This window comes from Mytilus trossulus, chromosome 4 (assembly GCF_036588685.1).
Source record: "Mytilus trossulus isolate FHL-02 chromosome 4, PNRI_Mtr1.1.1.hap1, whole genome shotgun sequence".
Classification (NCBI taxonomy): domain Eukaryota; kingdom Metazoa; phylum Mollusca; class Bivalvia; order Mytilida; family Mytilidae; genus Mytilus; species Mytilus trossulus.
The window spans coordinates 11,294,341-11,319,132 of NC_086376.1; the positions used below are offsets into that span (position 1 = coordinate 11,294,341).

Sequence of the window (24,792 nt, forward strand, 5' to 3'; positions counted from 1 at the left end):
AGAACATTAAAGATAAAGAGGAAACTATAAACAGAAGAAATTATCAACAAAATAAGATTTACAGAGGTCAACAAAGCCTAAATGGTAAGTCCACTGTTATAAAAGTTTTTGTCCTTGAATAATGATTAAATATTTATTAAAATAAGATGTGGTATGATTGAGAAAACTATCCATCAGAGTTCAATTAAGTGGATGTAAGCATTGTAATTACTTATTAGAGGCCAGTGATGACCTGTAACATGTGTAAGTAATGAGAAAACCCATACCCTATACATCATGTACATGTTATAGTAATCTATAAAAGACAACACTAACCAAATTTGAAACAGAACATCAATTCAAACGTCAAATATACCAGACTAATTTATTAAAACAAAAAATTAGGAAAAATAAAAATGACGGATATGAACCAACATCAACCACTGAACTATGTACAAGCTCCTGATATTGGACAGGTATAATATGGCTGGGTTGATATAAAAAAATAAAAAAAAAACCACTTAGCAGTCTGATTTCCAATGAGACATTTCTCCAATAGACATGATAGAGATCAAATGACTTTTAAGGAGGCTCTTGGGTATAACAATTTCAGAAAAATATTTAATATTTTTTTTTCATAACTCATTTTATTTATAACTGTATCATATGGTACACCAAATCATTCAAATCATTCAAAACAATCAATTCGGTTTGGCCCCAGATGACTTTTAAAATGTATATATCATTGAAAAAGCTCCAAATTATCTCCCTTTGGTGCAAAAAGGCCATTGTAATGTAATATCTTTTTTAACTCATCGGTGGCCTTTATTTTTATGCCCCACCTACGATAGTAGAGCTGCATTATGTTTTCTGGTCTGTGCGTCCGTTCTTCCGTCTGTCTGTCTGTTTGTTCATCCGTCCGTCCGTTCGTCCGTCTGTCCCGCTTTAGGTTAAAGTTTTTGGTCAAGGTAGTTTTTGATGAAGTTGAAGTCCAATCAGCTTGAAACTTAGTACACATGTTCCTTATGATATTATCTTTCTAATTTTAATGCCTTATTATATTTTTTATCCAATTTCATGGTCCATTGAACATGGAAAATGATAGTGCGAGTAGGGCATTTGTGTACTTTGGACGAATTCTTGTTTATTATAATTTTTAAATAAGCTGTACTTTAACTAAACTATTATAAAAGTTAAGCGATTTCTGTAATTTATTACTTGAATTTTCAAAAGAAAGTTCATCATAATAATCATAAACATGATAAAATAGCCATTTTATTTATTTCTTCACCGATAATTTTTGAGTTTGTGTATTTGTAGGTCAGACATCTCGATTTTCATAGTCATCATTCACAGATCAATACTGAACGGAAAACTTAAAGCTGATATTTTTCTCCATAGTGCGACTTTTTTTATTAATTTGAAATGGAATGTGTATTTTCCTACATTTATTTGAAAGAGGAAATTTCAACATGAGGACTATAAACAAAAAGGAGTCATATCATCACGATCATTGATGCACAAGAACTTGATCATAGAAATACAACAATGTAATTATCAATTGAAAGATGGAACGAATGAACAAAATATTAGAAATGTTGTTGTCCAAATAAAATTGCTTTGTCTTCTCATTTGAATCTCTCCATTCAATAAAGATGTACAGAGGAAGATCTTTGAAGAACAGATTGAAAAAAATGTTTTGTCTAAGAATTGCAGGAATATTCTAGTGAATGAAATTATTTATTGACTACACTCTTATATAGTGGACTGAATAATTGTACATAGCGAGTTGTGAATAAAGAAAACAAAAACTTTAACAAAAAGTGTTTATATTATAAATTTGCAAATATAAGCATACTATTATGTACACTACAAAGGTATATCTAATTCAAATTGTTTGCATATGCAAGTATTGCAATGAAACTATAACAAAGAAAATCTTACCTCATGAAAAGAGTAAACTATTCAGTCAGAATATAAAATATTTTTCAGTTCTATTTTTCATAATAGAATAAACAAGTCAAAGATTTCAAAACAATATTTTTTCATTTATTTAGACATTTCATCATTTTGTTTCAGTGAACGGACTTTATTCTGTGACTGTAAATATTATTATACATTCCAAAATAATAATGATCTTTATTGTCATATAAACAAATAAAAAACATGTTTGTGACAAAAGAAAAATATATATATATATATATATGTATACATGTATATAAAAAATATAAAGAAAACTTGTATACATTTAAAACATTTTACTACCAAACAGCATTCATTGTAACATACACATAACTTTATATTTATATATTTATATTTATAATTTTAATCCCATAGGATTTTATTTTGTCCCATGGGATATTGAAAATCCCATGGGATAATAAAAATCCCATGGGATTTTTTTTGTCCCATGGGACAACAAATATCCCATGGGACTACAATTATCCCATGGGACCAAAAAAAATCCCATGGGATTTAACCAAAATCCCATGGGATAATGGTCAATCCCATGGGATTTTGCCCTGTCCCATGGGATATTGAAAATCCCATGTTTTTATAAATCAAATAGCAAAACAAATATGCTAGTAACAGTAGAAAACCAATGAAATTATTGAATCCCATGTAATTCCGCACATTTTGGTTATATTCATGACATTGTAGCTCTTGTTTGAGGCGGCGGCGGATTTGCAAATGAGTGTTTTGCAAATTAAAAGTGTCCAGTGTTTTTGATTCAAATGAAGAAATGCTTGGCATAATTAAAGTGTTATCCTGTCCTGTACCATAGACATCTTAAATTTGTTATCTTTGCCAATTTATATGGGTTTCTATGACGCTCTTCCTGAAACACTCAGGTCGCATTCATGAAATGGTTGATTATAAACTAGGTAAATTGTAATGTCAGACTAACGACATATTTAAAATTGAGATTGGAATTGAGAAATGTGTCAAAAAGACGTCTATCTAACAAAGTAGCACAAAACAAACAAATGGGTGTCCAAAAAAGCAAGAAAATCACACACCGGGTGGAGGACTTCAGCTGGCCCCTTAACAAAACTGACTTGGGAGAGCCGCTAAAATTCAAGGGGTTACACATGCTTTAGGAACGAAAAATGCAAGAAGGACAGTCAAACTCATGGATTGAAAAAAAAATGACAACGCCATGGCTAAAAATAAAAACACAAACGAACAAATAACAGTACAGAAGACGCAACATAATGCAAAAATAAGCAAAAGTCAAAATTTAGAATTTGACCTTGACCTTCGACCTTAGCATTATTTTCTAAGTTAGAACCTAGGGATCTCAAATAAAGTTAGTCCAGGGTTATACGGATAAAAGTTTATGAGTTAAAAAAATATACCGACAAATTTATTTCGTAATATAAAGGTAGATAACTCCTATGAAAATTTATCGAATCCATTCGATTCAAATTAGCCAAAAAATTTTGAGGATGTAACGAACAATTTAGAAAAAGAATTTTGTTGATAACTCTTTTTGTTACGAAGGAGATTCACACGTTTGATAAACATTGAATAGGGAGATAACTCTTAGAAAGATAATTGTTCGACTTAGCAGGGTAAAATTTAAAAGCGCATAAACTATACGATACAATATGAGGAATATCTAAGCGACATATTGAGAAACGAATAATTATCGCAAGTAAAATTAAGGCGAAAAAAAAAATAATAATCAGAAGAAGAAATACAATAGGTCTTACCACAGAAAAGTGACAGAAAAGTGGAAAGACCTAATTAAATCAACCTGTTACATCAGATTATTTAAACCAAAGACATACTTTTAACGGTGGATTTATTAACTTACCGTACAAATGTTACAATTGTAGACAGCACTGTTCATTCCAAAAATTATTAACATAATAAAATATTATATAACTTGGCTTAAATGAAAATGCATAGAAGCGTAAACTCAAACAAAATGTAATGCCAAACACTGATTTAGAAATTGATTTGCGTAAAAATTTAATTGTCTCCATCCTTTAATCCATAAAGCATGTGGTACATGAAAACATTCCTCTAATTAATATCTGATCATAAAGCAAATAAAGCTTGAATCCAGACGCATGCGTTAATATTTTTAATGTTTATCATTAATTCTCTCTTCTACTTCTATGATTTAGTAATGTTAGTAACATATGTACTTTCTACAGTAGTTTTATACATTTAATAGATATAGAAAGAAGTGGTATGCGTGTTAATGAGACAGCTCTCCATCCAAGTAACAATTTATAATTTAAAGTAAACCATACTAGGTCAAGGTACGCCTTCAACACAGAGCCTTGACTCACACCGAACAACAAGCTATAAAGGGCTCCAAAAATTACTAGTGTAAAACCGTTCAAACGGGAAAACCAACGGTCTAATCCATAGAAATATATACTAGTCAACAAAAGAAACGATACAGGACTTTTCTTTCAAATTGAAGATGAATTTTTCAGTTTATAGGACCAATATTGAAGGTAGTTATACTTAATGACCTTGGAAATATAAATCCGTTTAAAAAAAAAAGTTTTGATTTTGTGACGTCATTTGGCGATTTTTTTTTCTTTCAGAAAATTTACATAAAACGACAATTTTTAAAACAGAAGTTCCAACAAATGATACCAACCTCTCATTTAAAGATAAAGACAATGTTTGACATCAATATTTTTTTTAAAATGAAACAGTTTCTTCGTTTATTTTTAAAGCAAAACTCGGCCCCACAAGAAATCGTTAAAATGTATACATTATCAATTGATTTGCCATAGACAGTATGTGTAAAGTGAAATTAAAAAAGAAGGTAACAATCTTAAAACTAATCAGAAAGGTTCCAAATTTACAATGTGTTGTTTTTATATCTGAAGCATTGATTTAAGGCGATAAAAAAATTTTATTTTTGCATTTTTTGAGATTTAAAAAACACCTTTTTTGACAAAATTTAACAAAAAAACATTATTTCAACCCATTAGTTACAACATGAACATAACTAGATTAGCATATTGAATATTTTTCAACAAATTTGAAAAATCATTTAGTACTGAGAACATTGAGTGTCGACTTTTTATCCAAATTTCCGCAAAAGTAATTTGCACCCTATGATCGTTTACACGGAATTTAGTTACTTTCCGACAGGTTTTGATTTTTATTATCAAATGTGCATACATTGAAAATGAAAGATGTTCAATATAGTGTATCTCATTTTGTTTTATGTTTAAAACTTTATGATAAATTTTATTCCAAAGTCGTGTATCGTTTCTTTTGTTGCTTAGTATAGATACAACATTTTAAGTCATTGCATTATAACGCAGATAGACTGAATATACTTTGTTGAGGGAAACCTGTACTATCTTTTTTCCCAAATTTAAACTGCAACAAAGTAGAGGATAAGAATAATTGAAAAGGGGTTTTCTTAAATCCATGTTTATACTTTTACAACATGTAAAGATTTTTTAACGTTGCAACAGAAACACCAGTAATACAATTGCTATCGTTTGGTGACCAAGACAACTAGAAGTTCCTTATTATTTCTGAATTATAAAATAAATTCAATGATACAGCAGTTTAAACATCATAGCATTAAGGACCAAACATTACTAAATATTAAGCCAAATACAGCTAATGTAATCTTTTTCACACGTGTCTTAGTGACAAATATTTCGGAAATTGTGGTTTACGATGCAATTGAACTTTGTACTTCATTTGACTCTTTTTTATTCCATCGTGTTTAATGAGTATTTTAACGATGAGCTTATTTATTTTGAAGTGGATCTTTATGCATAGGTCGTTTTGTTTTCTTTCTGGAATTCTTAAAACATTTAGCCAAGAATTCACATGCGTATAACAAACATAGCTATCGGGAGAATCGCAGTTAACCAGCAAAACCGATATAGTACATGTCCATTGTTGCAGTAATTTGTAATAAAAAAGAAAACCTAACAACTATAAACTAACAACCAACAACCCATTTGACTAAATACTAAACTTACCATACATTTGATATTTTCGTTATTAAAGACTTATTACATTAAGTTTTACATTTCAACTAAATAGATTTCACCTAATACCAAACAATTGAAATATATTCTTTTGTGATTCACAAATATTTCAATTAAAAAATATAAAAAAAACATAGATAAAGTGGTATAAATGTCAATGAAACAGCGATATGAACAAATTCAAAGACAAAACGAAGTACGTTGAAGTTGCAAACAAATATTCATTCTTTACTGTCTTTTTAGTAAAATAAATATGATTTTGTGGGTTCATTCTCAAACTTTAAGACGGCATCCAATAATAACACACGCATGTAAAGATTTTAACCACATACATGAAAAAAGAGTAAAAGCATGTAAGACCGTACTTGAAACAATATCATAAATACCAGCTAAATAATTTAGCCGAATTTACCTAAACGTAAACTTTACTTCGGCTCTTGCACATACATGGAGAACACATACTAACTTAGTATTGAATTATGGGAAATTACTTAATAAAATAAAAAAACCTATAAGGCCGAACTTATAAGACAGGCACAAATTTGCGCATGGCGAAACAAATTGGACAAAAAATTAAAATATAACACAGATTTGAGACCTTATCTTTTTCATAACGGACACATATTTGAGAATGACGTCGCGATTAAAAATCAGACACAGATTTGAGGCCGAATCATTTTTTTTAGGACATCGATTAGCGATAGACGTCACGATGGGGCATAGATTTGAAAAACGGACACAGATTTGAGGTCGTACACAGATCTGAGATTTACATATAGTCAGAATGTTAACCCATAATTAATAGCTCATCCATTAAGTTGATTAATATCTATTAAAAATTCGTTATAAGTGTATTACCTTAAAATCTTTAACCAATAACTTAATTTACATCTATTAAAAATTCCTGTTGATTTTATTACTTCATTAAGATGACAAGGAAGTCAAGCCAGATATCAGATTTTCTTAAGGACAGCAACGAGTAAGATCATCAAAATAGTTTAATCATTTATCATCTAAGCTGCTGAGAGACGATGTAGCTAAATTACATACAAGGCAAAGTTGATTTAGCATTTGAATCAAGTAGAGCTTAACTTGTTACAGGTCTTATACCTACTTGGCCTACAAATGTTTGGCATTTATCGTTCCTAAGGAAGGTAAAATCAAGAAAAGCGCTTCGAAAGCAAACAAATTGTTGTATTACTTTCATCACTCGAAATGTTTTATATATCATATATCTCCTAATTTTAGGAACTTTGGTCTTCAATGCTCATCAACTTTGTACTTTATTTAGCTTTTTTTTACTTTTTTGGAATCGAGCGTCACTGGCGAATCTTTTGAAGACGAACGCGCGTCTGGCGTAAACACCATATTTTAATCCTGGTTGTCTATTATAAGTTTATTTATAATGTGTTTATACTACATGTATCTTGTTTCTGAGTTTATCAATGCGGACATGTCGCCTAATATGTTAAAGGGTTTCGTTAAAACTGTTCACAATGACAGTCTTGACCTAGTAGAAAGAAATGAGTGTATGATCCATAATCAAAGCCTCACTGTGACTTAAACCAATTTAAAACACCGAACACAGTGCTGTCCATTTGCTTCTAGATATTTGCGAAGAACCTGTCAAGCCTTACTACGAGATATCATTTACCATATAACATTGACACAGTTGTTTATCAAACTGTATTTGGATGTAAACGAATTTAGAGTATAGAGGTTTGAATCATGCGATAACTTTTTAAAATTTCGATTGGTTCGTTTAACAATATCCTGTACCAAATCAGGGAAATGGCAATTGCTATCTCATAGTTTGTTTCTGTGTGCGTCAAATTGTCGTTTATTTTTGTCACAGTCCAGTTTTTCTGTTGTTTCGTTGTTTTCCTCTTATAGTTGACACGTTTCCCTCAATTTTAAGTTGTTTTCTCTAAACCAATTTATGAATTTCGAACAGCGGTAAACTACTGTTACCCGTATTAAATATTAATTAATGAAATTTTCATACAGTTATTCTAACCTATTTTTCATATTTTCACATCTTCTCTTCTTCGTCTATCTATGGTTTAAGTTAACTTTTGGAATAGTTTTTTTTTCCAAATACGATTTATAATTATTAACCGGTTATCAATATTCAGTGTGTTTAGATATTCATTAATACAACCCCGGTAGACAAGAAATTAATTTCTAAAATAGAAATGCACTATGTGTATTTGAGTGCTTCAAATATATCTTTTCAATATATCTGTGTTCAAATCATGTCAAATTGTCGGAGACACTTTTAGAATTTTCAAATTTCCGATTAATACGTAGGCTATCACCGATCGGACAGGATTATATGCATTCGCGTGTTGAAAATGACATCGAAATGAGCTATACATTGCGTAACATTAAACACAGTGATAGATTAAATATTTAAAATCGACATTCCTGCACATTGTGACAGTCATCTGTTTGAATTCCGTAATATAGAAATAAGGAGATGTAGTATACATGGTATGTCATCGAGCAAGGGAACGTCACCATCTAAAAATTGATAATTAACGATAGGAAATGAGAAATCATCTCTTTTATCATAAATTTGAGTATTAAGCTTTCCGTTAATGATATACTAGTAGATATAGAGATCAAAGAAAGGACAGCGGTCATTGTTAGTATTAGGTCTATTAAAGTAAGTTGAATAGGATAAATTTCTTTAGTATACACACTGAAATCTTTATTATTGAGAGCCAATATATCATCCACATATCTAAAGGTATTGTTAAATGTTTGTATCAAATGTTGTTTCGATGGGTCTTTGCTAATTTTAGTCATAAATTGTGACTAATAATAATACAAAAACAGGTCCGCAATAAGTGATGCAGAGTAAGTCCCCATTGGAATTCCAATAACTTGACGATATACTTAATCTCCAAAGCGAACATAAATGTTATCAAGTAAATATTAAAACGCATATATAGTGTCAAAGCATGTCTAATTGACATAGTTATTTTGTTTGTTGCTACTAAAAAAAGACATTAAAGAATAAGAACATATTTATTCGCGTTCTGACTTTTTAAATGCCCAATTAATTAGGGATGTACATTTTTTCTTCATTAGAATATGAGGCAAAGTGGTTTATAGGGTAGACAAATCAAAATTTTGAACAGATTCAAAATCATCAATATATGCATGCAACTTATCAAGTACCTCCACCGAGTTTTTGACTCTCCAAAAGTAATTAATGCCACTATTTTCAAAGGCCTTATTTGAACAAATTATTATCAGGTTTTTGATTGTACCAAGTGTACTAGTAAGTAGAATAGACAATTAAGTAGTGGAACAACGGCTTGAATATGAAATAAATCTATATTTGTAAGGTGTTTTGTGTAAAATAGAAAATTTTTAACAACACCAAATGACGGAGAAATGAGCAAAGACTATACCGCGTAGTCAGCTATAAACGGCACAAATGTAGAACAACTGAAACGAAAACACCACGTCACAGAAATTCGTGTTCTGACAGTATGATGAGTACATTTTTCCTTTTTTCGCTCAGTTTTTTGTTTTTTACCTAAAGTTGTCTTTCCTTAATCGCGTTTTTAAACATACGATTAAAACGATACAACAGGTACATTTAAATCTGCCTCATATCTTGTTTTACACCTAGAAATTGAAAATGATATTCGGTTTTAAACAAAACTTTACGACAAAAAGATGATTTCTGCTTCCCAATTGTGAACTTTTCATTTCTATGAACCAACATACCAGCATACGCAGCATTTATATGAGGTATGGTTGTCCTTTATCAAAAGAGTAAATTTTCGCCTTTTTAACAAACTTAACGTCAAATACGCCTCAATTGTTTCTTTGTCATCAGTAAAACGTCAATCGGCCTTTTTTGTAATTGTTCGCGTCAAATGGGCCTATCTTGTTTATTGTCATCTCTCAAATCATCTTAATTTGTGGCTACCATTAACGTTACCAAATTGAGCAAAATATTTATCGCTACCGTTATTTTTACCATAATTCGTCATTTTGGATTCACTTTTACTAACCTTATATATCTTTCATTTGATTCGATATTTCAGGGGGTTGTATTTCCTATTATGAATAATCAGATAGGGTGTTGCTACTCACACGGAAGATGTTACACCAAAAGTTTCAAGTTGTGAAGTTGAAATCATTCCATCGTAGTTTTAAGGATGCGTTTCGGGAGGTGTTACCTTCTTGTAGGAATTAAACCAGGATCTCTGATACAATACACGAAATATTTATTTTTAGTGTGCATAAATGATCATCTACTCATCTGTTCAGTTTAATAACAGAATGATAATCCATTTTATGTTCTACCTCGCTTTGCTCGTCCGAACATAAACTAGAATCATATTCAAAACAGTGTGGTCCTGGCCATTGATTGACGACCTAAATTATCCCATTGACTGGGACAGATTAGGTGAACGTTTGTCGGTAACAATCACTGCTCACTATGTACTTTTTAAAGACACTGAATCTGTGGGGTCACCAAAGGTTCTCAACACCTAAATAAAGCAATTCGAAAAACGAATCCGGAATAATACGATGTGTTGATTTATATAAATAATATAAATCAAAACATAAAGGTTATTCCTGAATAATTTTTCGAATTATTTTATCATTAAAGGCGTTAAGAACCTTTGGTGACCCCACAGTTTAAATTCTATGATAAGTAACAAGTGAGCAATGGTCGTTACAGACAAACGTTCACCTAATCTGTCACAGTCAATGTGATAATTTCGGTCGTCAATCAGTGGCCAGGACCACACTGTTTTGAATATGATTCTATTTCTTATTCTATATAAAGAAACAAAAAGACTAATATGGCAGAAAATACACACCAAACAGTTTAATATATCATTTAAAAATACATGTATACCGTGCAATTGAATATTAAAGTCCATACATCATGCGCCGTTATATTATCTATATAACCATCTCAACTGTTCTACTATTATTTACAAAAAGAAAATACAAAGAATTAGGATTTATACAAAGCATAATATTTCAATCTAAATGTAATAAAGTTGTCGAACAAGTTTGGTGTGTGAATTCTTGATGAAATGAAGAAGGCGCGTAAAACAGTATATAAAGTCCGAAAACCGAATTTCTCAGTATTGCGCAACAGAAATAGAATCTCAAAACGAAAAGAAATACAATTTATAGCATGCAATCACTGTAAATAAATGTATGTATATTTCTGTCTGTGTGTAGTGTCAACTGCAAATTATACCTTGTCCCTCGGATTTCTTATGACTTAGAAATACCAGGCCTTAGAATATGTATAAAGTGCCTAGAAAATCAACTTAACGATGTTAGAGTATATTTGATAAGAAACTTCCTCCGAGGCGCCGGGAGGGGGGAAGTTACGAATCAAAAATATGGCACTGGAAACTATATACTTCTTTGCAAATGTATAGTTGATATACATATCACAAATTGTATAGTTTCTATAGTTATCAAAGGTACCAGGATTATGATTTAATACGCCAGACGCGCGTTTCGTCTACATAAGACTCATCAGTGACGCTCAGATCAAAATAGTTGTAAAGCCAAACAAATACAAAGTTGAAGAGCCTTGAGGACCCAAAATTCCAAAAAGGTTGTGCCAAATACGGCTAAGGTAATCTATTCCTGGGATAAGAAAATCCTTAGTTTTTCGAAAAATGCAAACCACTTAAAAGATGTTGATATTATATTGAATTTAATGCAACTGTCATACAAGTGAGATGTTTAGCTAGCTGTCAGTAATGGTAACAGTAATGTACCCTTTTCGAAAGTCATAAATCGATTAAGAGAAAACAATTCCGGGTTACAAACTAAAACTAAGGGAAACACATCAACTATAAGATGAAAACAACGTAAAAACAGAAACACTACAATGCAACAAAAAAGCAAACGACAATGCAACACACACAGAAACGAACTATAAGATAACAATTGCCATGGTCCTGACTTGGTAAAGGACATTTTTATAAAACATGGTGGCTCGAAACTGGTTATAGCAATGCGATTTCACACTCTGCAAAACAGTCATATTCAACGTAATTGGTAAACCACAATCTAGGACGTGGTAAAAATTTCCTTGATTAGTTTAGACACGTACACATCTTATGGATCAACCAAAATTAACGAAGTGCCATTTTTAAGCTTTCGTCCTCATAACTTTGTAAGAACACACTCATGTATATGAAATCCGTAGAGTGTTTAAAAAAAAATGGGACGAAAGATACCAAAAGGACATTCAAACTCATAAATCTAAAATAAACTGTTAACATGCACGAACAACTAAGATATGTAAACACCGTACAATGTAAATCTAGGTTAAATTCACCTTTTCTTCATCAGAAAATGTCTGTATCAAGTCAGGAATATATAAAGGCAACAGTAGTATACCGCTGTTCGAAATTCATAAATCGATTGAAAAAAAAATCCGGGTTACAAACTAAAACTGAGGGGAACACATCGAATATAAGAGGAGAACTACGGCAACAGAAACACAACACTTTAACGTAACACGCACAGAAACGAACTATAAAATAACAACGACAGTTTCCCTGACTTGGTACAGGTTATTTTAAGAAGAAAAAAATGGTAGGTTGAACATGGTTTTGAGGCTAGCACTACCTCCCGCTGTTCTGGCAATGTTAAATTTAACATTTAAATGACAGCATAGCATGACAGGACTACAATTCAAATAAATTGGAGAACATATAGGACAGAGAAACACACAAATAATAGCTATCAAAAGTACTAGGTTTATAATTTAATACGCTAGACGCGCATTCCGTCCATACAAGACTAACCAGTGACGGTCAGATTAAAAGAGACAATTGTGATCTATTCGTTTGATGTGTTTGAGCTTGTGATTTTGTCAAAGAATTATCCTCGGAGCTCGGTATTTTTGTTATTCTACTTTTCAATAGATGAATAAATATAATCTTTATGTTATGAATGTATAAACTATATGTATTACAACAGATATACAGATGTACAGTTTATATTCAACTCTACAGAAGTAAAGTGTATATTCAACTCTACAAATGTAAAGTTTATATTCAACTCTACAGAAGTAAAGTTTATATTCAACTATACAGAAGTACAAGCTATATAATTTAAAAATGATGGTCGGGTTGTTGTCTCTTTGGCACATTCCCCATTTCCATTCTCAATTTTATTGTAATAGATGTGCTGTTAATATTTCGATCGACAAATGTACAGATTATATTTAGAGATGTACATTTAATTAGCAGTTTGAAAGATTTGCATTTCATATATACTATTCTCTAATTCTTCGTCAATTTATCCATTTCTGACCCATTGTATAAAAAAATTAATTAACGTGTGGTTCGTTTGATCTCAGTACTTCATTGGTTAAAATCCGATTATGACGTCGAATTTTCTTGCTTTCCTCTGAATTTCATATTGTGACGGCATGAAAAAAGGCGACCATGCCTGATGACGTCACATAGAAAGAACACATCTTTTTGCAGATCATTCGAAAAGAAAGAACAAGTTTGCCTGCATAATGTAAGAAAATCATTTGAGAAACAGCTTCCACCACCAAATCTCGTGTAATACGATATTTATCCACTCTCGACAGTTAAATTTTAAATGTTTAAAACGCTTGGGCAAGCCTCGCGTTTTAATTTAAAAGTTTCACTGTCTCGAGTGGATAAATATCGTATTTCACTCGATGCAGTGGTAGAATCTATATTTACAGATGCACAGTTTTAAAGATGAACATTAAGATCTATGATGAGTTTACTTGGCATCATCTAGAAAAGAGTTCCACTAAAACTAGACACAGAAGCAGTCTAAATCTTGTAGAATGATTTAAGTGTTTACTCCATGTAAATGTTTAATTGTTAATTTGAAATGAAAAACAGCTATAACAGCCTTGTCCCTATTCTTATAGTTTTGCAAAAGACCACTTGTCTTAAATTACAGTTACTTCGTTTAATATCAAATGTTTAGGTTGTAGACAAAAGTTGTTACTCCTGTTTTTAGGTTGTAATTTTTTTAGGGGGGGTTAGGGGGGGGGGGCTTATAATTTTGAGAATTGAGGTTTCAACCCAAGAAAGATTGTTTTAGTATATTTACTATTTTTTCTATTTAAATATTTTGGTCAAACATAGTAACTGATCGACAAACTGAACAAACCAAGGTAAAAAAAACCATGAAGGCTGTACCATGACCTATGATGGTTTACTTTTTTAAATTGTTATTTTGATGGAGAGTTGTCTCATTGACACTCACACCACATCTTCATTTATCTATATCAATTAATCAAATACTAATTTGAAACATTTAATAAGAGACTAACCATCACATTAATTACCCGACAATTACATGCAATTGCATTGACAATTTCGTTGCATAACACTATGAAATGCAATGATATGGTTAAAATTGTTGTAATCAAAAATAAATTTCATTCGCATTAATTCTTCAATAAATATCTTTAGGAAATTATTGGACCATATGAAATGAATATCACAGACGTGATCAATTTACAACATAACAAGTCAACAGTGTACATAAATATGTAGACAATACTAACAAAATAAGAATTGGCACATATCTGTAATAAATAACTCTGATGTTTTGCCTTATTTACAATCATGTCTAATAACCTTGAAGAAGATTTCAATCTTCAAATACAATTTGCATTAAACCCCTGCTGTCAAAAATCCATGAATGTACAAAATCCTCATAGCCATTAAAATGGAAAAGAAAATACGGATCATTATATCCTAAACATTTGGAACAGGCAATAATGAAACGATCGAAAGGACGAAAAGATTCGAGCGAACCGAAGAAGACGAAATGATACAATGATACAATCAAAAAGAGGTTACCTAGATGATGGAACGATACACGTTATTAGAAGTAGAGGGTATATTATAGAACGATACAAGCCAAAAGAAGAAAACGAGTAGATGAAACGGTACACGCCAACAGAAGAAGAATAGAGTATAGAACAATACTAGCCAACAGAAAATGACGAGAAGATGTAACGAAACCCGCTAACAGAAGAAGAGGAGATGATAAAACGATACATGCTAACAGAAGAAGACCAGAGGAAAGAACGTTACAAGCCAACAGAAAAAGACGAGAAGATTGAACAATACAAGTCAACAGAAGAAGAGGAGAAGATGGAACGATACACGCTAACAGAAGAAGAGAAGATTATAAAGCGATACATAATAACAATAGAAGACCAGAGGAAAGAACGAAACAAACCAACAGAAGAAGAGGAGAGTATAGAACGATACAAGCTAACAGAAGAAGACCAGAGGAAAAAGGAAAAAAACGATACAAGACAACAGAAGAAGACGAGAGTATAGAACGATACAAGCCAACAGAAGAAGACCAGAGGAAAGAACGAGACAAGCCAACAGAAGAAGACGAGAGTATAAAACGATACAAGCCAACAGAAGAAGACCAGAGTATAGAACGATACAAGCCAACAGAAGAAGACCAGAGGAAAGAACGATACAAGCCGACATAAGAAGACGAGAGTAAAGAACGATACAAGCCAACAGATAAAGACCAGAGGAAAGAACTATACAAGCCAACAGAAAAAGACCAGAGCAAAAAACGATACAAGCCGACAGAAGAAGACGAGAGTATAGAACGATACAAAAAACGATACAAGCCGACAGAAGAAGACGAGAGTATAGAACGATACAAGCCAACAGAAAAAGACCAGAGGAAAGAACGACACAAGCCAACATAAAAAGACCAGAGGAAAGAACGATACAAGCCGACATAAGAAGACGAGAGTAAAGAACGATACAAGCCAACAGAAAAAGACCAGAGCAAATAACGATACAAGCCGACAGAAGAAGACGAGAGTATAGAACGATACAAAAAACGATACAAGCCGACAGAAGAAGACGAGAGTATAGAACGATACAAGCCAACAGAAAAAGACCAGAGGAAAGAACGATACAAGCCAACAGAAAAAGACCAGAGGAAAGAACGATACAAGCCAACAGAAGAAGACAATATGTTAGAACTATACAAGCCGACAGAAGGAAACGATATGATGAAACAATACAAGACATCAGAAGAAGACAGATGGATAGAACGATACGGGCCAACTGAAGAAGACGAGATGTTAGAACCATACAAACTAACAGAAGAAGACAAGATAGAAGAACGCTTCAAGCTAACAGAATAAGACGAGATAAGTTTCAGTAACTGCGCAGTAACTGCGAGTATTCTTATATCGTACTTTGGTTTTAATTCGACCTGTTGATACAATTTTAAATGCATTTTTTGTATTTATTAGTCACTTGTTCATATATCTCGTCTCACCATTTTAAATATTTGGTATATAAGTGTTTGGTATTACGATGCATGATTTTTTTTTATTATTAATTGATTTTTATTTTTGGTGATCTATGCCAGAGAGTAAAACTTTCTCAGAAATACGAGATATCCGTTTTCGTTGTCAATTCCCACGAACAGACACATGAAAAACTACCATGTTATGAGTATTGATACTTGATAAGTTCGGTCTATGATAGAGAGTTATTAATATTTTTTCGATTATGGCGAGAATCTAATAGCGTGATATCAGCCGCAGAATTTGTTAAGTATTTATTTTGTCTTCCCTATAAATGTATTCGACATTGAAGAGATATCTTTCATGGATCTGTTTCATGGCAAAATAAATTTAAAAGGTATATAAAATAAAGCTACAACTTAAGATGCAAATAAAATTGTTATTATTATGTGAAACTGCGTGACTGACATGAAACTTCATTGACAAGGTTGTTCCTTTAGTATCTAAATTACTTTTAAAAATAAAATTGTTTTTATCATATACAGAAGCAAAATTACTTTAAAAGTATATCGCTTGAAGCGTTTTTAAGTTGACAATAACTTTCTTTTCCGTTGATTAACTAAAGGATGTGTTGCTTTTATTTTCTCTCTTGACTGGTTACCAATTATACTTATAACTATAAATATTTTTGTTCCTTAACTATTGAAATATCCCATTACATTCATATCCTGTTTTGGATTTTACTCTTCTTTTAAATATAAAACTTTGCATGTGTATGCAATGAAAATCTTGATATTCAGTTCAGATATATTTACTCGACTAGTTGGTATAGATATACTTTCAAGTTAAAACACTGGTTTTCTCCCATATCTTCGGCTATGAAGATACTGGTAGCTTTTTGTGTTGTAGTTTCACTAGGAAAGGAAATACAAACGTGTCAAGACGGAGACTGCATGAAACTTGAAAAATATACATATTGTAACTCTGAACCTAGCATCGATTTGGAATGTAGCAATAATGTACCAGGTGCGAGACCACGATCGTGGATACATTCTTTTAAATCAAAGTTTATTCGTAAGTTAAAGGGAATAGTGTACAATAATACACGTCATGTATTATCTATACCATTTTGTAGTAGTATGGATATAGGTCAGTATATTTGTATTTGGGATATTCCTGGAAATCCTTCCATCAAAAAGACGACAACACTGATAGTTAATGGTTAGTATTTATTTTAAAAATATGCATACAAAATATGTGTATAAAGATAGTTCGACCAATAAACACTCTTTTTCATGAAATTTAACCAATAACATTCTTTGAAAGTAGGAGAACATTTGTACGAGATAAAACGTTCTTTTTGTCATTAAACCATCATATGTAAAATTTAAAAACCATAGATTTTTTCTTAAAAGATAATATGTTGTTAACACTTAAATTCCTGTTTTAATGAGATAAGTAACAAAATGGTAACCATATAAGAGACCCTAACAAGAGCAGCAGACATCCTTACATATCTGTCCGCGCTTTAATTGGTTTTTTTACTTTTAATTTGGTTATAAATGAACTAATTATTGTACTTTATCGTAGGTCCTGCAATTGTTTCGTCTCATCTTGTGTACACACGGACAACTTGGACTGAGATGAATTTGAAAGTGATGTTTTACTCTCATCCAATTCCTTCACAATTAAAATGGTATGTGAACGACAAGGAAATCAAGCCAGGACCAAAGTACTCACAACCGATCTACTTTACAAAAGTATCATTGCGATTACACGATAATATACATGTAAATATTTCTGGATATACAGCCTACCTTACTATTTATAAAGATACATATGATCCTACAGGCATTTATCAATGTGTTATAGAAAATACATTTGGATCAACGAAAGAAATTATCAATGTCAAAGAAGGTAATACATCTAATGATTAATAAAATAATTTTATTTTCAATTTTAACAGTTTTACAAAACTTTCAATTTTTTAGATACTAAGGCTTTTCTACCTCAGGCATAGATTACCTTAGCTGTATTTGGCAAAATTTTAGAAAAGTGTTTTCCTCAAAGCGTCACTGATGAGTATTTTGTAGACGAAACTCGTGTCTGATGCAAGTGCTTAGTTTCTATGATGAGTTTTATCAATAACCACTTGTTCGATGCAACTGCTGGCGGAGTTTGAATTCCCCGAGGGTATCACCAGCCCAGTAGTCAGCACTTCTGTGTGACATGAATTGTCATTTATATGGTCATAATTCAAAATTAAATGTCAAACTTTGAAATAAAGCATGTCTACCTTAGGAATAAATTACCTTAGCTGTATTTGGCAAAACTTTTAGGATTTTTTTTGTCCTCGATGCTCTTCAACTTCGTATTAAGTTTTGGCCTTTTTAACTTTGATTCGTCTGGGGCAAATTCTAAATTTCAATACTGGTCTCTATGATGAGTTTATTTAGTGCGTGGGGTCGTGGGTTTAAACACCGGCTGAGTACTTGGTATTTTGGTAATATAGGTATTTGTTGCTTCTCCGCTGAACACGTGGCAGTAAGGAGTAAGAGCAAAACTGGTCGGTTTGGAATCCTGGTTATAGTAGCCTTGTGAAGTAGCCCTTAAAACTTCCGGCTCAGTGTGTCGGGCTAGTACAAACCAAGGTTCACATTTTCATTGCATTAACATGTTCTCGCTTAATATCAATTTTATTTAACACTGAAGCCACCAATTAATGAAATAAAATAGTATGAAGGGAATCACAGAGAAAAAAACTACTGAGAAAAATATATGACAAGCATCTTGTAATCCACACACTAGGACAGCTTACATCTTTTCAAAATTCCAATACATATAGTTATAAATGGACACACACCTGTCACTCTTAATTCTGTTATTGAATTTCAATTCGATTTTAAAGGGGTCCTATTATTCTTTGTATGTATTATGTCAGTGTTAATGGGATTGAAGTCAACCTTTTGGATTTTTGAGACGGCAATAAAGAAATAATCAGCAATTCAACCATAACCAACCAAACTAAACAGGAATATGCATAAGGGCGATGTTTTTTATATTTTTAAACTACTGGCATTGTTTCAATACTTTTTTTAAAAGTGAAGAAATGAAAGAAACATATTCAAATGCAAAGTCGGTTTTTATATTCTATCTAAAAGCGATATATTCATAACTTGAGAAGCAAAAGATTGATTTTTTTTTTTAATTTCAATTTTAGAAATGATGCTCCAGAAACCAACTACAGAATCAGTTACTATAGTTGGTGCTGTTTTGGGTGCCACATTAGCTTCAACGTTGTTTATTGTTGTACTATGCTGTGTTGTTTTTGTAAAGAAAATGCGGCAAAAAGTTACAGGTAAAAATAGAAATATCATGAATAGAGAATATTAATATCTCAAAAATTGATATGGATGAGATTTTGAAAAAATAATGTCATATAGCACTTTATCCTGATCACATAACAACTTGTATTTAAAGTACTTGATTTATTGATATGGAAATCGTTTGATGGACTTAAATAAGTTACAGATGTGTAATCAAAAAATTAATGAAAAAAAGTTTTCAATAAAATAAGAGGATACAGAAATCCTAATATCAGTAAAACCTATCATACGTATTTTCCTATATTTTCTTTAGATGCACATTTTTGATATATATTATTGTTTCATGTCTTTAAAATTCAAATGACATTAAGTCATTATATAAGAATAAGGAGTTGTGGTATATTTGCCAATGAAACATATTTCCACCAGAGACCAAAAGACATTTATAACGTTTTGAAATATAATTGATATGCAAAATAGCAATCATATGTTTTCATTATAATTACCTGGCTGTTTATTTGTGTATATATATAAAGTAATATGACAAAAATACTGAATTCCGAGAAAAATTCAAAAAGGAAAGTTCCTAATCAAATATCAAAATCAAATGATAAAAAACATCAAACGAATGGACAAAAACTGTCATAAAATTATCCCTGACTTGGTACAGGCATTTTCAAATGTAGAAAATGGTGGTTTGAATCTGGTTTTATAGCACTAAACCTCTTACTTGTGTGACAGTAGCACCAAACTCCATTATACTTTTAGCGATGCGTGAACATAAAAGACATGATAGGTAAAATTGTCAAAAGAGGGGTACAGTAGTCATCACTGTGTCACAATCTCAATTAGAACAAAAACAAACAAATATTAAACATAGAAGCACTATCTATCAAATTTAACAACCACATGCATTGCTTACTTATATATGTATTTCAAATCAACCCATAAAGTATTGAAATATTTGAAGTCATGTGACTGCATTCACATCAACTCTAGGGTAAAGTCGCGCTACAGGAATGTTTGCACATATTTTCTAATTTTTCGCATTAGCATTAGAAATATGTAACTCTTACGTTTTACAATTAATCAATATTTTGTTAAACATCTTTCAGGTTTTTGGTCTAAAAGATGTGTTAAAATTTTAACTCGTGAATACGTATCCGACCAAATATGTTATATGTTGTTTGTTTTCTTGCACTCTTTAAATTCATTTCACGCTTTAACATTCGTCCGTTTTTCTTCTACGAAAAGTCAATTTATCATGAATTGATTATTTGGTGAAAACACAGTATTCCATGCGTGTGAAGGACAAACATTCTTATTTGAAGATCATATAGCATATAAAAATAAGGAGATGTGGTATGATTAACAATGAATATTCAGTGTCTTTAAACGTGGTGGGTTCTTTTCATTTTTTAAAAGTTTATATTTACAACTTGGTACCATCTCCGATTGAAACATATAATCCTTGTTCAACATAGCGTATTCAAATTTTCAGAGGATACAAAGTCAACACAGTCAACATCCGACCTGTTGATAAGCCAGATGTGCCGTTAACTTTTAGCTTTGCACAACCCTATATATAATCTTCTATATAGTAATGTTTTTTAACATGTTCTGGTAATTTTGTTTTTGGGGAAGATCAAACAATGTTGCAATTATTTGTAAACTAACAAGAATATGCAAAGGGTGTTTTGTTTTGCAGTCAAGAAGAAAGAGACCCTAGAACTAGAAGTGTAAGTATGTTTTGCTATTAGTATACGTCTTATCTATCCATTGGAGCTCATATCTATTTCTCAGTGTTGTATATCAGCAATATCTACAGTAAGTCTGTTGAAATTTGAAATTATTGCTGAAATTACGGAAATGTCCTCGGACACTTTTACTGGTTTCATAGTCCGATTTGCTTATAAGTGTAATATACCTGCACTTACATCTTTTATAAAGGCTTTCAAACGTACGATGTTCACCCGTAGTAAGAAAGATACGTTATATTTATATATATATAAATGTGACACAGACATTGTTAATTTCCTGTATTTTGTAAATCATCATATCTGATAGCGGTTTTCTTTATTTTCTTCAGGTATAGTTGTAAATAAATGTTTTTTCTATTAATTTACGTTACAGTTCTTACAAGTGAATGCAAAACTTATGTATTAGAATTAATTGATTTCATTTTTTATCTTTCAAACAACAAAATATAATCAAAGAGCTGATAGCTCTGAGGTGGAAGAAGGTGCATAAAAGGTTACTTGAATTACCTTAAAAGTAGGCCCAATAACCCAGCCTGCTTTGTTCCATTATCGTTATGACGGTTTTTTTTTCTTCAAACAAGAATGTAACCCTCATTTGAAGAACATTACAACCCACTGTAAAAAATGAGCACCTTTATATTCATATTATTTGATGAAACTTTCCCAAAGAACTATGCATCTATCAAGTATTAAATGGTCAAAACATGTCAAAAGAATTTTGTGATGTTTCTAAACTGATATCTTCTTTATTAATTTAATCCCTCATTTAAAAAAGTTGTTCCAAACATAATGAATTTTCACACTTTTGACTTTTGAGTTAAAAATCTTAAAATTTTCTTTCTTTTTTCTCAACAGTTAAATGACCTCTTGTTCAAGGGACAGTCCTTCATTTAAGAGACACCACTCATAATAAGGAGGGGGTCCCAATCTGTTTGTTGGTCTTTATGAAAAAAAGAAAAGTACATGATTTAATTGAATACAAAAATAACGTATTATGTCAATAAATTAGTGAAAAAACTACTATTCAGTATTATCTTTATGGTAGTACTGCATCATTGAATTTTGTCAATCAGCCATGCTTTTATCCTTAAGCTGTGTAAGCACACTTTTTGCAGATGAAAATTCGCCTGCGGCAGTGCCATTTTCACAATTTTACAAGATGAAAATAACAAAGTTCAAAATCTAGCAGGTTATAATAATCTTCAGAGAAAACGTTTTTCATTGGCTTATTAATTTGATCATGAGAAACACAGAATTTGACAGGATTATTAATTTGATCATGAGAAACACAGAATTTGATTGGCTGAACACGATTGTTTTACCTTGGGAACAAAATAAGGAATAGACGATTTTCAGTAAATTGTGTTTTACAGGTGGTTTTTTTAACGATTTTTAATATTTTTAATAAATGCAAGGACGTATTATAAAACGTCCTTGATAAGATTGAAGAGAATGAACACAGGGCGAACGTACTATATGGTCGAAAGAACTGAGGACGAACAGACCAAGGGCAAACATGTAAACAGGGCGAGTCGACCCGATCCAAATTTACGCATTCGTACTGTTACAAGTAAACAAATGTTCATGTAGATAAGATTAAATCTAACAATTTACATAAATAAAAGAGTACATATTTGCGATAGTGATTGTTTTTCAATACTAATTTACAAAAAAAAAGATTCAGACGCTTAATCATGTGTAAAACTCGGTGTCAAGAATCGAGTTGTGATGAAATTGTAATGCACAGAAACGGACGCGAATTACGGAGGTTGTAACGGTTGTAAAGTCGGCACCATAGGTCTTCAGAAGACTTGAAATCTTCTTCCACCAAAAAAAGTTCCTTTGATAAATCTTATGAAATCAGCTAAGACTGTCTCTAGAAATGGTATCTTTATTTACCATAAGTTAAATAACACTTTTTTCATAAAAAGTTCAAATGATGAAGTCAGTTAACACACTCTTACCGAGAACAAACACGATAATAAAATAACCCATGTTGTAAGGAATACATTTATATCAATGTATTTGGTACTGAAGAAGCGAATTTCAATGTACCCGGTATTTGGTACTGAAGAAGCGAAATTGAAGTGAATATACACTTGACAATATTGTAGAAAATCATGCAAAGGAAAATATTCTAACCTAAGCGGAGGAAGTTTTATCCTCTTTCTTTTAACATTCCTCTGAACGTCACCAAAATTTTCTACGAGACGCATATTGTATAGTTCAATGATGCCCTTTGTGATGATCTTGCTACTTTGGAATGTGTTTTCCTCCATTATGATTAATACAGTACTATTTGTATCGTTTTAGGGATGGAATATACCAAGAATCCTCCTCTGATGGCTACATGTACATAGATGCTTGTCTTACCGACATTTCAAGTACAAAATCTCAGTAAAGACATGGTTAAAATTTGTGTTTTACAAAGTGATATTTTATTGATATGATCAACCTGAACTCTATAAATGTATGCCAGTACTCTCAGTGAAGAAGGCCCTAGGCTATCCAACCTGAACTACAATGTATATAAATGTATGTTAGTACTCTCAGTGAAGAAAGGGTATCAATGTTAGAGCTCTTCGTTTCAACATACAGATCATACCTGTACGCTTTCCAAATTGTATATAATAAACCATGATAGTATAAACAGTAGCAAGTAGATAGATAGAAGAAGATGTGGTATGAGTGTCGACTCTTAATCCAAGTCACAATATGTAAAAGTAAATTATTATAGGTCAGGCCTTCAACACAGACCCTTGGCTCACACTAAACAGCAAGTTATAAAGGGTCCGAAAAATGATTTATGCATGTAAAACCATTGAAACGGGGAAATCCAACAATCAAATCTATATATAGAAACGAGATACACAAATGAACGACATCAACAAACGACAAACTCTGAACTTTAGGTGTCTGACTTTTGACAGGTTCAAACATATGCATCGGGTTGAAACGTTTTGATAAATACCAACCTTCATCCTTACCTGAAACAATAGTATAATTTCACAACAAAGAAAGACACAATATAAAATATCAATTGGGATAGCTTAACTCAATCAAGACATATTAACAAAAACTCAAGCACTTGATTTAAGCGTTTAAAACCCAGACCGGCTTATATTTTGTGTACCTTTAAGAAATTTCTGTCTGTTTATGCTTAGAGCCTTTGAATAATAATAAAAAAATATAATAAATTAATGGTTATAATTATAAATTACATGTTTACAAAACGTTAATTTTTTTTAAATACTTCGGCTTTTCTATCTCAGGAATAGATTATCTTAGCTGTTATTTTGGCAAAACTTTTAGGAATTTTTGGTCCTCAAAGCTCTTCAAATTTGTACTTTATTTGGCCTTTTTAACTTTTTTTATTCGAGCGTCGCTGTTGATTCTTTTGTAGACGAAACGCGCGCCATTTGCAAATA

At 31.6% G+C, this 24,792-nt stretch overlaps 1 protein-coding gene and 1 long non-coding RNA gene across 2 annotated transcripts; both read left to right on the forward strand.

The window, feature by feature from the left end:
* The first annotated feature begins 16,998 nt into the window (after positions 1-16,998).
* On the forward strand, positions 16,999-19,671 carry LOC134716423 (kin of IRRE-like protein 3). Its single transcript, XM_063579418.1, has 3 exons — positions 16,999-17,499; positions 17,869-18,195; positions 19,499-19,671. Exons 1-3 carry the CDS (start codon positions 17,157-17,159, stop codon positions 19,669-19,671), a joined length of 843 nt encoding a protein of 280 aa, XP_063435488.1. The 5' UTR covers positions 16,999-17,156.
* Positions 19,672-21,306: 1,635 nt separating this feature from the next.
* LOC134713730 (uncharacterized) lies at positions 21,307-24,220 on the forward strand. The gene is made up of 2 exons (XR_010106369.1): positions 21,307-21,343; positions 23,678-24,220. It is a non-coding gene; the product is annotated as an uncharacterized LOC134713730 (long non-coding RNA).
* Positions 24,221-24,792: the final 572 nt, after the last annotated feature.